The 17,965-nt window shown below is 40.7% G+C and overlaps 1 protein-coding gene across 1 annotated transcript; it reads left to right on the forward strand.

Annotated features, from left to right (window-relative positions):
- The first annotated feature begins 269 nt into the window (after positions 1-269).
- Positions 270-16,234, forward strand: LOC147610980 (uncharacterized). Its single transcript, XM_086785318.1, has 5 exons — positions 270-288; positions 6,139-6,526; positions 6,612-6,681; positions 15,978-16,034; positions 16,175-16,234. Exons 1-5 carry the CDS (start codon positions 270-272, stop codon positions 16,232-16,234), a joined length of 594 nt encoding a protein of 197 aa, XP_086641444.1.
- Positions 16,235-17,965: the final 1,731 nt, after the last annotated feature.

The following is a 17,965-nucleotide window of genomic DNA, read 5'->3' on the forward strand; positions in this document are numbered from 1 at the left end:
TTAGCATACAGAGTATGCTAACGAGGATGCTAGTTAGCATGCAGAGTACGCTAACTAGCATATACGGTATATGCTAGTTAGCATCCTACTAGCATATCTAGTATGCTAACTAGTATACTGGATATGTTGATTAATATATGCAATGAGTATGCAATATGCTAACTATCATACTGTATATGCTAACTAGCATATCTAGTATGATAACTAACATACCTGGCATGCTAATTAGCATATTCATTATGCTAACTAGCACACCTTTTATTCCCAATATGATCAAGTTTGCAGACTGTATGTCCTGTATGCTAGCTAGCAAGCATACATTCAAGTATGGTTTCTTATTATTAACAAATTCATAGTTCTTAGCTTGGGTGGAGTAGAGTAACAATGCATTAGACATTGTTAAGTTTCAACAAGGGGGAAGGCCTCTATTTATAGGAAAAAGTGAGCTCCTAACCAAACAAACTGATTCTAGAATTTTCCAACTCAGTTTGGTCAATTTTTGACCATTTTTAGGTCAGTTGAGCTAACTTTTTGCAACTAGACTTGAATTAGGAGAGAGGAGAGATGAAATATCTCAATTTTTATGGGTTTAAAACTCATTCAAGCATGTGAAATATGCACCTCCTTTAATGGACTCCCCTTCCTTACATATGTGTCAAAATGGAATCATTATACCCAAAATATCTCATATTTTTAATATTGCTCATAGTTTTTTACTAATAAACCTTGTACATTTTCAACTCTTCATCTTATGTGAGTATTTACTCATTTTTGGATACCCAAAATATCTGATATTGCTCATAGTTTTTTACTAATAAACCTTGTACATTTTTAACTCTTCATCTTATGTGAGCATTTACTCATTTTTGGATACCCAAAATATCTCATATTTTTTATATTACTCAATTTTTTACTAATAAACCTTGTACATTTTCAACTCTTCATCTTATGTGAGCATTTACTCATTTTTGGATACCCAAAATATCTCATATTTTTGATATTACTCATAGTTTCTTACTAATAAACCTTGTACATAGTCAACTCTTCATCTTATGTGAGCATTTACTCATTTTTGGATACCCAAAATATCTCATATTTTTTATATTACTCATAGTTTCTTACTAATAAACCTTGTACATAGTCAACTCTTCATCTTATGTGAGCATTTAGTCATTTTTGGATATCATCTTTTACAAAATTGGATTTATCTCCTCCCCACACATGGATTGATCTTATTGGTCCATAGGAACCTTAATTGGACCATAATCCAAAAATTTCTGAAAATCTAGACCCTTAGGCTAAGGTCCTTCATACCCATTTTCAATTAATTCCAATTGCACATTGGAAAGTTCTTTTTGAATTTTTGTTTCAGGAGAACTTATTTTAATAAGATGAGTTATTTTTCTATCCAAAAATATTCATAATCTAAATATTCTCTCTCTAGAATATTTTCTCTCTCTATGTCAAAACAGGCAGAGACGAGATCTCTTATGTTTCTGAAGAGGGAATTGATTACAGGGGGAAGATGCTGGACATTTTGAGAGGTTGGGGAGGAATCTTACATTCTCTCCCACTTAAAAAACGCGAGATGTCCTCATCTCGCAAACTGGGGTAATTTCGCAAGATGCACGAATATGAGACTAAGAGAAAATTTAATTAAGATTAACCACCAAGAAAAGTCTCAAAGAGAGCAAGACTCAAGACAAGAACAAAGATTTCAACTTTATTCACTCTTGGAACATTTACAGCCAGATAGAAGAACTTTTTTACAATTCCATAAGCCCATCCATCATATGGTCACAAAAGCAGTACTCACAAGCTGCACACGTATAAGGTAACTCATCTATGGGAATAATCTGGCCGGTTATTGCAGCACCTATCTCATTGATATGAGGTGACCTATTAAAAGGACCTCTGAGAGGCAAGCCAAAAAGGAATAAAGGCATATCTTCTGGTGAGGAAGAAAACATGCTAGTAAGAAGACCCGCTCAGAAAATCCACCATGCCTTGATCTCATCACGCAGTAGTATTGGGGACCCAAACCCAAGGCTTCAATAACCATAGCCAAGCGGATATTGTTACGAAAGTGCTGTCGACCCCACGGTGTTATCCTAGTTATATCTCGACAGGTCCGCCATTTGGTCTGAGCTACAGAAGTTCCCAAGTGAGGGAAAAGTGAGCGCTCATACAGTGCTATAAAATCCTTCTTCACAGACTCGCTTGCGCCTTGAAGGTGAGAAATCATCATGGATAAAACCAATTCTTGTTGCCAAGCCATAAAGGAGATTAAGAAAGAAAGGGAATCGATGGAAGTAAGATTACTGCGAGTGACAAGTAAGAGTTACGACTTATATAAAAGAAGGAACTAGTGTAACCTAGAAGTCAACGGGTATCTTGCCACTGAAGTTTTATCGTCTTTTCATGATTTGGGTTTGGCACATATTTCTATAGAAGGTTTAGATGAGATACAATATTAACTTTGAGATGATGAGGTAGAAAAAGCTCGTAGGCTAAGTCACCTACTTTCATTGAATTCCGATATGGTCCACAATATCTGGGGGATAACTTCTTATACTTCCCAAGAGATAAAGAATTTCTTTTGGGCCGTACTTGAATGAAGACCATATTTGCTTCTTTGAATTCTCTCACTGTCCTCTTCTTATCTGCATACTGCTTTTGTCGATCCTGGGTAGTCTTTTAACTGATGACCAATTCCTTGGCATCTAAAACACCAGTTCTTACTTCTGAACTCATTGTTCTGAATCCTTAAAACAGGTGGGGCTCTCGAGAAAGTATTCTGGGGAAAGGTCTTCCTTTTTTAAACAGAATCTTTCTTTTATTTTAGAGAGGGAATAATTATAAGATCAGAAAGGGAGGTTCTTACTCCTGTATACCTCGAAGGCTGGGGGAGGAATCTTACAGGGGTGAGTGGCATCCTATCTCTTTGTTGTGGAATAGTGAATCTTTGAGACTCTTCGCATCTTTTTACAAACTCCATGGCATCCCCGAATAACGTGGGCCACCATAGTCCTGCTTCTTGAAGCACCTTGTAAGCTGTAATTTCCCCAGTGAAATGTCCTCCGGCTATTCTTGAGTGTGCTTTCATCTAGTATTGTGACAAATTCATCTTCCCGCACACATCTTCTTAAGATATTGTCCTTACCTAGCTTGTACAAATGATAAGGTGTATCTAGCTTAATAAGCCAACGCATTTTATCCTTGTTCAAAGGTCGTTCTTGCATAAAACCATAACCTAGATAGTCTGATATCTCCTCACTCCATTCAAGAATCATGTCTAGTTTGAATAAACAAGCATCTGGGAGATCATCAACATCAACACCAGTTTGCAGGTTCCCCATTCGGAATTCTAGACATGTGATCGGCCAACACATGTTGTGTCCCTTTTCTTACTGTGACCGTGAAGTCGAATTCCAAGAGTAGGAGTAACCAGCATGTGATTCTTCTCGTAGTGCACGGCTTATTCACCACCAAATATAATAAGGCATGATGGTCCATAAAGAATATAAATTTGTTGGCCAATAAGTAATGTCAATACTTCTTGTGACAGCATAAACCATGACCATTTAAACTCACCAGGCTATGCCAATACACATCCTATTGCAAAGTTTGATGCATCGATATGCACGTGGAATATAAGGTCCTAGTTGGGTGGTCTTGCACTAGCCAATGCTTTCTTAAATTTATCATATGCTTCTTAGCATTCCTTAGTCCATTCAAAGACAATGAGTAGTCTATACAATGGTTTGTCAATTTCAGCATAGAATATTATGAAGAGATGATAATACCCAATGTGGTCCATAAACCTCTATAGACCTTTATAATTGGTGGGTGGGGGTAATTCCAAGATCAGTTTGACCTTGCTTTCGTCCATGGAAATACCGTTCAAATGTCCCAAGATCACATCATGTTTGACCTAAAATTGGCATTTCAAAGAGTTTAAGGATATACGACGATACAATCGCCATCGTTCAAACACCTTCCTCAAACAAGCCAGATGGTCCGGCCATTGTGAGTGTGCACAAAGATCATCAATGAATACCTCTAACCACTTTTGCAAGTAGTCTTTAAAGGCTATGTACATCAATCATTGGGGCATTAGTGAGGCCAAATGGCATAACCTTGTAAGTATATGTCCCCCACATAGTATTTAAGGCCATTTTGTGCTGGTCTTCAGGTACTATAGACACCTGATTGTATCCTAAAAATCCGTCTAAGGAGCTATAAGCTTCTTCACCAATTACCTATTCCAATACATGTTCGGTATAGAGCAGTGGGTAATGGTCCTTTCTAGTGGCCACATTGAGCTTTTTGAGGTCAACACAAACCCTTAGTTTCCCATTCTTCTTTGGCACTATCAGGATTGGTGATAGCCAATCAGTGTCCTCAATCTCATAGATGAAATCTACAGCAATGAGTTTGTCAATTTCCTCCTTTACAATTGCTGCATATTTTAGATTCATCTAGTATAGTTTTTGCCTGGTTGGTCTTGATCCTTCCATGATTGGTATCATATGTTGTACCACTTTAGGTGGTACACCCTTCATGTCCATGTATTTCAAAGCAAAGCAATCCTTAAATTCTTTGAGGGAAGCGATGAGTTCCTTTTCCTCAGGTGGAGTCAAGGCCTTATCGATATAGACAGGTTTGGTTTCCTCTCTTAGCTCTACAATATCAATTTCTTTGACCTCAGCAGCTGGACCATCGTATGATGTGGACAAATGATCTTCCTTTACTCTTTTGGCTATCAATTGCACCACTTTTGGCTCGTCAATCGTGTATGTCTTGAAATGGTCTGGCACTGAGCAAGTTTGGTTTATCTTCATCCACTCTTTTTTCTTTTAAGATATCACCTTCTTGGCTTTGCGCTTGGCAGAGCCTTGTTTCATTTTCGGTGCCTTGCTTTTGTGAGACTTGGCATTTTTTGCTCTTGAGGGATGACCTCCTGCTTATGTTTTCCTTCCACACATATCTTACTCAACTCTTCATCCCAATTCTTAGAAAACTCCTTGTGCACATTAGGGGAAGGTTGAGGTCTATGGGGGCCCTGCCATATTATGTTTTTAAGTACTTTTGCTTAAGGACTCTAAGCATACTTTGACTAGGCCTGACAAGGGGATCTTTATGCAATCATTATTTGAATTTCTATTTTTTCAAATATATATTTGCTTGAGCTAAAATGGGGGTAACTTTTTGGTTTTCCCAAATTCAAAATGGTTGAAAAGCCTTCCCTCCTCTCTTCCCTCCACGTTTAGGTCCCCCCCACTTTCTCTCTCTACATTCTCTCTCTAAGATGCCCTCGTTTCTCTACCACTCTCTTTCTCTTCCCCTTTCTCACATTTGGGTGTGCCATGGCTCTGCATTTGGGTGTGCCATGGCTCTGCATCTCTGATTAGTAAGCTTCCATAACCTCTGCACTTCCAAATGCAGATATCTCACACTCTCTCATCCTCCATGCCTCATCTTTTTATCATTTTCTGCTCTCTCTCTCTCTCTCTCTCTCTCTCTCTCTCTCTCTCTCTCTCTCTCATGTCTTTCCCCCATTGAAGTGCAGAAAATCCCTCTGTCAACCTCCATAGCTTCAGAGCTTACCATTTTCCATTCTTGCATTGTTTACCATACATATCCCCTACTTCCATCTGCAATCTACATCTCTCTCTCTCTACTGTATTATGCTGCAAAACCTCAATCTACCATTTTCTATGCCTCTTGCCATCTTCCTTGTCCTTTCTCCTATTACCTAATCAGAAGATCTATGACCTTCTAATATTTTTTACAACAAAACTTCATTGCACTCTCCTCAGAATACCCTATCCTCACTCTTGCATTGTGTTCTACAAGAAGCTCTTTTCAGCATTGCCTAACCCTAAAGAAAATGCCACTTGAAGATATATCTAACAGAGCACCAACGTTCAGGTTACATGTAGATTTGGCTGCTGAGTATGCTACCATCCGCACAGCACAAAATCAAGTGGTGTGACCGATGTGCCATTGGGTACTCTTCGATCACAAGGGCGAAAATGTATTGACCTCTGGACGAATGGATTCATATACCCTATTGACCCGCTCACCAATGCTCCACCTCATTTGTTAATATCACTACATTTCTTAGTTATGTAGGTGATGGAGCTAATGGTCTATTTGGCTATTGTAGGAGGCTTTCTTTTGTTGCAGCTCAGGAATCGCATTCAAGATTGCATTTTCGAGGCTTATGGCTTGAGTTGCAGCAGCAACACAAGAAGGACATTGATAGGCTTGAAGAAGTGGTGAACAACTTGAAAACTCAGAATCAGGAGCTCCAGAAGAACAACTTGTTGCTTAAGCAGGCCTTTGATATTGAACGGGACAAGGTGAATGCAGCCAAACAGGATGCACGAAACAAGCAACGACACCTTGCAAGCCTGAAGAAGCTTCCAGTAGGCTTTCGACAACGGAAAAGAAAGCGTCAGTCCCTAGAAACCTTGGCAACCCTAAGTGGAGCAAGAAAACGACGTGTACGAGCAACAAGGTAACTTATATTCTTGCCATTGTTTTGCAGGCCTTTCTGTTTTGTGAGACATATTGATGTTATTTTGTACTTATGTTCCATGTAGAGATATTGCTGGGGATATGATGGGATATGAAGGTGGTGCTGAGGAATGTAGAGCAGGCATATTGAAACATGTTAAGTTATCAGACATATATAAGCTGCTAGAAGATCCCACATGCAAAATATCTAAGCAAATCCGAAACAAAATTTCTGGAGAGCTGCAAAATATGGTAAGCCCCATACAGATTATGGATGCATGTGATAGTGCTGGTGTCAATAGGAAGGGATATGAAGCCATTTACAGGGTGTTTACACTAGGTCATCGTGCTAAAGGATTTCTTCGACCCATGCTACGAACTCCATACAGTGTAACCATGGCAAGAAAAAGTGCAAACTCAGAAATTGCGACCATGTTAGGTGGCTACCGTCATGTGGAGGATGCTCTGCCTGTATGTACTACAAAGGTATTTGAATACAACAAGTACAACAATGTCTTTATTGATTTAAGGACCCTTCAAAGAGCTATGATTTCTTATTATGGTCTAAGCATTGAGGAGTGCCAAGGTCAGCAGGCTGTGTTTGTGTTAAAGCTTGATGAGTGTCAAATTGTAAAAGGACGAAAATTAGAAAGAGTCAGCCTAACACTTATGAACAGGGCTATCAAAGGAAATCTGGAACAGGATGATAATCTTCTTCACTGTAGTGCACAAGCCTCAAATTCCAACAAGGGAAGTCAATCTCAGGGAAAAGATTACTATGGAGTGCAATCAGAAAAGAATATATGGTGGTTGTCAGCATTTGAGCTTCCACAGGAGACGAATGATACATTGCGATGGTACCTTACCCGAACAGGCATCCCAAATGTCATATCATTGCAATCAAAAGGAGAAACTTTGCATGTGGAAGATGTAGGAACATTTACAGTTGAGTGGCACATGGCAGGTGATTTACAGACATTGAAGTGTATGCTGGGATGCAACCTAGGAGCAAATACTTTTTTTCCATGTATTTATTGCTACCATTCAAAATCAGAGTATATTGATCGCGGCAAAGCTTCAGGCAAGGTTGCAGCCACCAAGACGACCAAATCTCATGCAAAGGGCAAGAAAAATGTACAACCAACTTCAATGAGTACAACGCAAAACAAAGATCCAAAGAAACCTATGCAGTGGGTTAATGGCATCATGAATTGTAATACCAATTGTCCGCCTAATCGTGATCAAGAAGATATCTCATGGAGCCCTATATTAGAGATTCCACTTTCGCGTGTTCATATTTGCACGCTTCCTGCTAGGTTACGCATAATGGACAAATTACTGAAGTTACGTATCAATTATGCATGGAATATGGAGCCTGAACATCTTCACAACGAATGCATCAGTAAGCTGGAAGATGTCCTTTCAAGCGTGGGGCTTCATGGTGGTGCTGTAAAGTTAACTAAGGATACTAAAAAGTCAGGACCGGGTCAGGATAATCCAAACAAAATATGCATGGGTGGGTCCAAAGCAAGACACCTTCTCTCAAATTACGAGGGGTACAATAGTCACACAAAATATGAATTATGGAAGGCCATTTGTGAATGCACCACTTATCGTGGGAATAATGCAGAGCTTGGTCTCAAGCGGGCAAGGCTGTGGGAGTCACTTGACAAAATGATTCAATTGCTAGAAAAGGCTCCACTTGTTGCTGAGGAGATTGCAAACTTAAAGACTGCAATACATACATTTACTCGGCAAATGGTTGATGCATGGAGAGAAACACATATCACCCACTATATGGTATTTACCTTTCTATCTATTTATTGATATTAATCGCCAAATAGTAAAATTCTGATATGATCTTTGTTGCAGCACATTATATTTGCCCACGCACAGTTTTTTCTTGACGAATATGGTCCAATGGCAATTTGGAGCACCCAAGGAATGGAGCGCTCTCATTATCAAGCTAAGGCAGCATACTTTAAGAACACGCGACATGGTGGAGGTGGTAAGGAAAAAAGTAATGCCTTGCATGAGATGTTTAATTGGTTTTATCGCAGTTTGGGAGGTCGACGCCGACAGAAACCAAAAGGGCATGTGTCATTACTACGAAGGGTTGTAAAAAATGTCAATCTGCAACGAGCAATTGCATGGCGAGCATCAAGTGCCGTGCATGGGATGCGTGAGTGGTTCGCTGCGCGGAGGCGTATGGGTCGAAAATGGGTTCCATAATAAAAAATTGTAGCCTTTTTTTAAGTTAAAGCTTTTTTATTAATGTCTAGAGATTTTTTTTATTAATAAGTTTTTTTCAAAAACTATATAAACCTGTAAAAGTGAGTTTTAAAATTACATTTTCACGTTCATTCACTCGTGTAAGTCAATGGATGGCTAGAACTAAGCACACTGCACGTAAAACTAAGAACCCAAACGTACCGTCTCATGCACACAACTTGATACACGCAGTCGCCGCGGCACAGGCATTTCAACAAGTGCAAAAACGTATCAAAAAGAAGCATACAAGCATGGACAGAGAGGTAGAGACCCGACAGGAAGATGTACAGCCGGATGTGTTTTCAGGATTGGACAATATTGAGGATGTCTCCAAGCAGCCTGGAGACACCGGCTCATTTAGAGCCACGCGTACACCATTCCCCCGACCTGAGGCTGAGCAGCAGGAGCATGTGCTGGAAGAGCAACAACGCCAGATTGATGAGGAGGAGCATAGAAGAAGAGAGCAACAGCAAGCCCTATTCCCTCAGCAGCTAGAAGAGGAGCTAAGGGTCGCATTTGAGGAAGACCAGGAAGCACTTCTGTGTATTGAGCAAGAGCAGTATCAACAGGCTGCTGACTTCTATGAAGCAGAGGAAATAAGCCATCGTGAAGAGCAGGATAGGCTCTTAGCACAAACACTACATGAGGAACTTGAGAGGCGTCAGCCCCCGTCTCCACCTAAAAAACAAAGAATAAAGATTCGTGTCAAGAGAAAGAAGGAACGTGCAAACAGGCAGCAAGAGGTGGAGATGGAAGAGGAGGATCGACGACAAGTAGAGGAGCAAAGGGAGAGGGAAAGACTAGAGCAGGAGGAGCAAAGGGAGAGGGAAAGACTGGAGCAGGAAGTGCAAAGGGAGAGGGAAAGATGGGAACAAAGAATTCAAGAAGCACGCAGATTAAAACAAGAACAAGAAAAGAAGAAGGCAGAAGCAAGTAAAAGAAGACTAAATCTAGATCCAGCCGAGCAAGAAAGGCGAAAAAAATTTAGAAATGATAGACAACCATGGGAAGAGAGGTCGCATCCACCACCACCCCCTGTAGCCAACAAGAAGAGAAGATGGAAACCAGGGACCGTGGCTCTGCGAGAAATCAGAAAGTACCAAAAGAGCACAGACCCCATCATGGCGAAGGCCCCTTTTGCAAGAGTTGTAAAAGAAGTCATCGACAAGTACAGTGACAGGGTCACTCGGGTACAGAGGACGGCACTGGAGGCCCTCCAAGAGGGCGTCAGAAACAATTTTGGTCTCTCTGTTTCAAGATTCGGTGCTGTGCCATGCTCACGCCAAAAGGGTGACCCTAAAGCCTGTTGACATGGCACTTGCACTACGTTTATGTCAGGATAAAGCGCTCCATAAGGAAGGCTTTATAGGATAGGATTAAGGTTTTAGGCGGCAGCCTTTGTGCCTTTTGTAATCTTGACATTGTAATACATTTTTTTGAATCTATAAGATATTGTCAATGACTCGTTAACCAACGTATTCATTTGTTTCAACTGTGTTATAAAAGCAGACATTTCATTTCTTGTACTGTTGTTTGAATGGGTAAAACTGTTGATCATGTATTAAGAGCCTTAGTTAAACAGGAACAAAATTTATATTATTGATAAGGTGATTGTGAAACATTATCTTGTTATACATGGTATTGTTGTTGGCATTGAACAAAGGATCCTTACATAGTGCAGAAACAAAATTAAATTGAATTTATTTTAGGTCCAAAAAAAGGCTTAAAGCTCAATAAGGCCTTAGAAAAGCTCAGGGACAAAAAAAAAAGTTATTTGGGGCTCAAAATCACCTGGTGAAGTCTGGCATTAGATAGAACATTTTTAAAAAAAGCAACAGTTTTCTTTTTTTTTTATGTTTCTAGGCAGAGTAATCATCAAAAAAAGTGCACACAATGCATTAATGTGTGAAAAAATGATCAAAACAAGGCTATGCGCTACGGCGCGAATTCAAGCCTGGCCTGCACTTTGAAAGGCATAAATTCGCACCGTAGCGCACAGCCTTTTTTTTTTTAAATTTTTGGACTCTTTCCAGCATTATGTGCACTTTTTTGATGAAAAATATGCTTACAAACATCAAAAAACATAAAAAAAATTTGATTTTTTTAAAATTGTTCAGATTTTGTACTGCCAGATTTCAGCTGGATGTTAAGTGACATTCAAAGAACAAATATTTGATCATTATCAATGAAATTTCCTACACATTCACATGCCTGCCAAAAGTTTATAGGGCACAGTGCTGACACAACAAATAAACAAGAGAAATGGTTCAGACTTCTTAGAAACATTACAATTAAAAAAGTATACATTTTGTATTGATTTCGTAGAAAGAAAATTACAAGTTCCTGAGAAGATTTCTGAGAGCTTCTTTAGCTTCGTCACTCTGCGTGGCTTTCTCACCTAGGTTATTAGCTATAATAATAGGATTGGTTACACCTTTGGAGATTGATGTAGCACAATGGCTTAGCACATGGCCGGTGTAGTTGCCTGCAAATGTATACATAGCTGCCTCCCTGCTAATAAGTATACATTTGTTTGCATTATTTGCTAGCCCATCTTCGGTGAGAACCCCACTTAGAGCTTTACACTTGATGAGCTCTGCTTGTGCCTCCTCAGAGTACTCTAAATGGATTACTCGAATAAATGATGGAGAGAGGCTAGGAAGGTAATGAATCAGGGAGGTGTCTCGTCCATCGGATCGCACACGAACTCCACCTCCACGTGCAGCAAACTTGTCAAAAATTTAAGCTTTCTACAAGAGAAAAAAAATCAGGTGTTAGTAATAACTCATAAATATGAAGGCACAACTTTGATTTAACCCCACCTCAATGTCATCATCACATTGGCTAATGCGTGGGTTGCATATGTCTATACTGCTTCCACGCTGCTCAACTAATGTATCTACATGCAAGCGCTTATGTGGTTGAAATGCTTCTTGAGGGACACTTTCATACTCTGCTGCTACATTTTCTATAGCAACAAGAGCATTGGAAACAGTTTCCTCAATTGTACATTCTGTATCATAACCTTGGAATGCTAGCGCTTTGGTAAGATCATGGTCATCAAAATCAATCTATACACCTGCAGTCTGTTGCTCAAGTGTGTCTTTGCAGAAACCAGACCCAATTGCTAATATGCTTAGGGCCTCATCCTCCCTTAACCCCAAGGATTTACAAATGTCATCAAGGAAAAGAAATTCCTTGTTATCCATGATGATGGGATTCAAAGTGGTTACATCCAACTCAGGGATCTCTTCCACAATTTCATCCCCTTCGAGGTCACGACGATGAGGCTCTTCATCCTCAGTTGACCCTTGTTGGAGAAGCACCAAGGCCATGGATGCTTCAGCTTCTTCTGAGAAAACCTCTTCCACCTCGCCTTTGGATTCCTTCACAAGAGCTACTTCTTTACTCACTGCCTTTCCCTTCTTTTTTTTGTATCCCTGGCTTCTTGCAGAAACAGTGCTAACGTCATATCCCATGAAAGGAAGGTGGTGCCTACATTACCAACCTGCAATTCATAAACAGTGTCATCATCTTCGACCCTATAATTGCTAGATGTAAGCCCTTTCAAAAATCAGTTGAGCTTGAATCGGAACGACTTGTCACCATGGTACAGATGCCTGATTAAGTCCACTGGAACCCATTTAGTGGTGGATTCAGGCAATTGCACGACATATTGTGCCACTACATCATTCATGTACTGGACCTGCTCTTGAAAAGCCTCTGCATGAAGGTCTATAGTTTTCTGCATATCAATCACCCCCTCAAAAATGGTGATGTTCTCACCTGCACCTGCTGAGAGCCCAATTTTCTCAAGCTTTGCGCGTAGCGAGTTAGAGCTTGAAGCCATGGCGGGATATTGAAGGGAAATAGAAACTGCAAGATCTTAAGAATGAAATGAGCTTTATAGAGCAAAACCTATTCTTATAAAGCATTCCACTATAACATTTAATAAATTTATAGAACATACTTAAAAATTTTAAAATTAACAAAATTAAAATCCAAATTGCAGTGAAATACAGAGGACATTGGGACTATGGTGCAATCAATAATTTTGTATTCAAAAGTACACCGCTACAAATTATCGCCCAAAATCACTCAAAATGTTACCTAAGTCTGCAACTTAACAGTCTTTCAAGCTAAGGACCCTAGGGGGCTCCAATGACACACAGAGTGTATGTTTCTCTGACCTGTGACGCATGGGTCGATTAGAAACAACAAACTTGAATTGGTTCCTTACATTAAAGGACATGACAATACGATCTCTCAACTGAGCAAAATTCCAATCATCATTAACTACCACTGTATGCTCCTCTCCTGGGTGAACTTCAATATGAAGTTCTACCTCCTCCCTAGCATAGAGATCAGAGTCCAAAGCCTCCCATTCACCATGCGAGCATTTCCACCTTCTAATAGGGTACACCATAGTTAGATTTTGCTTGCCTATCTGATACCTGCATCTTACCATTGACATTACTGCTGAGCACTTTATTACATCGCCTTGATGTTGTTCTGCCACCTTGGTGGTCCAATCACCTTTTAGAAATGTATCTAGAGCTTCAAAGGCCCCATCTTTGCTTATCTACATTGTTGGGGTGCGATGGAACTTGCCTGCTTTGAAAATAGCAATAAACACATGTAAAGGCATGAAAAGAGATACACTTATCCTGTGGGATCCATATGCAGCCTTTAGGCTTGACTGAATGTCATGGAAAATCCTGCGCTGAAAGCTCTCCATTGTGGTGGGGTCTGGAATGGGCCATTCCGGGCTATTTAGTGCAGGAGGAGAAATTGGCTCAAGTGCTCCAAACCTTCCCCTCTGTGTGGCACAACATATGTTGCAGCAATGAAAAATACTCCTCTATTTGCAAGTTTGGAACTTGTTTCCCCAGCATACATAAGCCTACCTAGATCAACATGACATGCTTTGAAGGTCCCTGTAAAACATTCTAGAGGCTACCATTCCACACATGTTGAAGGGAAAACATCTGCATACAATAGAATACATTGGAGTTCTTGATATTCACATAGTCTTCATGCAAGCATTTCTCTAAAGCAAAGAAACATTAAACAAGTTCTGAAACTTACAGTTAGTTGGGAACCGTGGTGAGTTCTCATCTTCAAGATGTATTTGGCTTGAGGTGTAAACATGTTGCACCTATGCAAGCCGCTTTCCATCCTTGTTGCAAACTTTGAATTCTAAGATCCTTCCTTTCCAGTGATGTCTTGTGGAAGCCATGTGCCTTCGAGGAACCTTGTGTGCACCCCTCAAACTGGGCTGCATTGTTATCCACATGAACCGCTTAAAAACGGTAGGAATCCAATAACCTTCATCATCCTGTACTTTGGAAATAGCCATGGACTCGATAGTGGATGATGGCCTGCGTACACACTGAAGAGCCATAGATGGCCCAAATGAAAAGAAAGTGAATGTTAAGAATATGGCAAAAAAGCAAATACTTGCTCAGAGAGAGAGAGAGAGAGAGAGCTAGCTAAAGCTTCAAAGAAGTTTGCTGCAAATCCATACACACACACACAATATACACACACACACACACACACACACACACACACACACATACACATGCACACACACACACAGAAAGCTAAACCTTCAAAAGAAAGCAAATGAGAGATTGCATTAGGTGCCTGCATGCACACACACACACACAGAGAGAGAGAGAGAGAGAGAGAGAGAGAGAGAGAGAGAGTCTGATAACAGAGCTTCCTCGAGAGAGAGAGAGAAGGGCTGATAACAGAGCTTCCTCTGAGTAGCTGGTAGCAAAGAGCTTTCCTCAAAAGAAAGCTAATGAGAGATTGCATTAGGTGCCTGCTTGCACACACACACAGAGAGAGAGAGAGAGAGAGACAGAGTCTGATAACAGAGCTTCCTCTAGAGAGAGAAAGAGGCTGATAACAGAGCTTTCTCTGAGTAGGTGGTAGCAAAGAGCTTTCCTCAAGTTGGAGATGAAGATAGGGCTGCAAGTGAGGGTGTAGTGAGTGGTAGATGGGAAAAGTGGGTTAGTCTAAAAGGGAGGAGAGAGAAACACGCCCCTACTTTTGGAGGGAAGAGGGAAGTGAGGGGGGGGTAACTTTTTGAAACTTTTCCTTTAAAAAAATATTTAAAAAAAAGATATTGAAGATTTTCTTTGCTGGCAGATCTGAAAAAGGTAAGATTCTACCTTTGACCACAAGATTTAGGGTCTTAATCAACTCAACGTTTTTGTACACATGTATTTTTCCTATTGGCCTTCACACTAATCATCTCCTTAATCTCATGGCAGCCTAAAGGGCCCCCATAGACCTCAACCTTCCCCTAATGCTTTAGTGGCTTCGAGGTATCTCAGCCATTGGGCATCTGTGGGTTTACTTCGTAAAAGGAAATTTCATCGTCGAGCAATATACCTCTTCTATTTTTGCCATCTTCTAAGGTGCTGAGCACTAGTACGGCCTTGTCATGTAGTCCCCTCTGTGCTGGCAGCTTCATCCTTCGAATCTCTTCTCGTGGTTGCACATTGACCATCCACATTGAGGTGGTGGGAACATTCCCAGATTCGACATATTGGGCTCCTCTAGGCTGCATAACATCTATCATCGCTAGCACATGCATCCAGTTTTTGCTAAAGTTTAGAGAGTGGAGCAACACATACATTTTAGCTTCTTCCTCCTCCTTTGAAAATTCTACCATTAGTTGGCAGACTTGTAAGGACGTGGTCCGCTCAATGGTGATTGAATCATTGCTAAACAATTTCCCTTCCATTGGATGTGTTTTCCACATTCGCAGATCTAGCTTTAGGATTTGTGAGTCCCTTTGAACATACATAGGGTTCAATTCCCAATCATGCACCAATTTGGATTTCTTCATGAAGGATCTTCCCAAGATGATGTTGTATGAGTGCGGTTGGCACAAAAAGTCCATTACAACGAATGTATGACGGTAGCGGAATGTAAAGAGTTTAAGTCGTACATTTTTTCATAGCCCCATGGATCTTGAAGATGTTCTATCTACCATTTTGACAATTAGATCTGCTCTCTCTAGATCTGGTTTTCCCCAATTCTCCCAACATTGTTTGGTAATGATGCTGACTCTTGCTCCTCCATCCAGCATAGCCAATGCCTGGTACTTGTTGATGGATTAGGATTGTAGCATTTGTGTCATTACTTTCATAATACCGTCTTAGTTGATTGACAACAAGTACTTTGATGAATTTGGGGATTCTCACCTCTCCGTGCTTAGGGTATTTTTTTTTCTATAGAGGAGACTAGGTCTCCTCCACAGCGAACATTGAATTTAATCTTCCTTCTACCCAATCCTTTATATCTACCCATAATGTTGGTGTATCGTGTAGTAGCAATTGTCCCAATGGCATTTGGACAGGAGTGGATAGTACGGCTGCTCTGCAAGACTGCCTATGTCCCTTGGCTCCCTGGCAAGTGAGGGCTCCTTCCATCATGCATTAGTTTCATACTCATTCCTAGGAAATGAATGAATGGACACTTCCTACTCTACCTCCTCAAACATTCTTGCCATAAGGTCACTGCAAGTTCCTCTCTCGAACTCTTTTGGAATTGGAGTAGACACCTCCAATTTCCTTTCCTTATTGGCTCTATATCCCTGGCCCAGTTAGCCCTTAATTTGGCTTCATGAAGGGCCCTAGCTTCTTCAAGATTTCTTATCTCTTCTTTAGAATTTGGGTATTCACCAATCCCCTTAGGGGTTGCTAGTCTCTCTCTTTGTGCCTCTTGGGTAAGCTGATTTGATTTTGGCACTTGATCACTCTCTTCCTTTGATTGGGTGAATCTGGTGTCAATGGGGTCTTCTTTGGACCCATCCTGGATTATGACCATGGTGCCACCTTTACCCACTTTTGTCACTCTCCTCCTTCTTCCAATTCTAGAGGTTGTGGCACCTGCTGGGTTATTTCCTTTGTCCCCTTGTTTGGCTTGGGCTCGTGTTAGGCATTTAGTGGTGTGATGTTTCTAGGCTGCACACTTATGGTCTTGATAGTGGTCTGGTTAAAAGTGGAGGCAGAACCACTGGCGCGATATGGGTAGTCTTTGATCAAATGATCAACCCCACACTTAGTACAAGTAAGTACTGGCATCTCATTAGACGGTGCTACCATTGGCTGAGTTTGATGCACATGAACCACATTCTTTTTAGGGCAGTCTGCTATTCGATGAAGTCCACTGCAACAAAAACATTGTAGTGGCTCCCTTCTCATATTTCAGTTTATGTCTTACCTTTCCACTGTACAGTGGTTTGGAACACTGGTACTGGCATGTTATTTTGTAAGACATAAAATTTTGGAGTAATATCCATGGCCTCCTCATAGTACTCACTATTGATTTCTACCTCACACACCATCTCACCCTCATCCAATGGCTCCTCAATCAACACTTGGTTGATTTTAGCCTGTGGTGGTTGTGGTGGTAGAACAGTGGGCGATAAAGGCGACATGTCTTGGATCTGAAACATCCCTCTTGGTGGTAAATAGAATGGGTTTGGTTGGCCTACAGCCACTACAGCCATAATGATTTGCACTGGTGGTGTTGGTAAGCCAGTGGCATTCTAGGTGCCGACAATTGTGCTACAATTTGGAATCTCGGATACCTACACATGGAAGTGTCATGGTTCCCTAATTTCACACAATGAGCAGAATAGAATAGTGGCCTTACTCTTAATTGAGGGCATTCGGTAGTGGTGTGATTCATTCTGCACATAGAACACCGTACCAGATCTCTCCGAGGGGTAGAGAGGAGCATGCCCATGCTCTGATACTTCTCTTCCATCCTTGACTTTTATTTTATCCAATATAGCATTACTAAGTTCATCCACAATCATGTTCCCAACTTGTTTGCTTCGGGTTCTTATCGTGTCTTGGTGACTCGAGACTCGCGATGTTGTTGCTCCAGAAGCTACCTTGACATCTTCAAGTTGTGGCAATTCAAGCATATTAATAGTCTTCATATTCGATTGCCAACTTACAGCATGTATCCAGAGTAGCCGGTCGGGCTAATACTAGATAATCATGCATTTTATGATCTCGGACTCCTCTCCAAAATCAGCGCAATAACTGATCATCAGAAGTTAGCCTCTCCCATAGCTCACATCTTGAATTCAAGTGCTTGAGCCGAGATACATAGTTAGACTCGTTTTCTTTTTGTT

Source organism: Cibotium barometz, chromosome 48 (assembly GCF_041138505.1).
Source record: "Cibotium barometz isolate CiBa-2024 chromosome 48, ASM4113850v1, whole genome shotgun sequence".
Taxonomy (NCBI): domain Eukaryota; kingdom Viridiplantae; phylum Streptophyta; class Polypodiopsida; order Cyatheales; family Cibotiaceae; genus Cibotium; species Cibotium barometz.

What these genes read in the sequence shown, in the direction of transcription:
- LOC147610980 (XM_086785318.1), top strand. An exon ending in CGACGTGTACGAGCAACAAG is followed by an intron (nt 6,527 to 6,611) that starts GTAACTTATATT and finishes TGTTCCATGTAG; the next exon opens with AGATATTGCTGGGGATATGA. An exon ending in CTCACCTCTCCGTGCTTAGG is followed by an intron (nt 16,035 to 16,174) that starts GTATTTTTTTTT and finishes GCATTTGGACAG; the next exon opens with GAGTGGATAGTACGGCTGCT.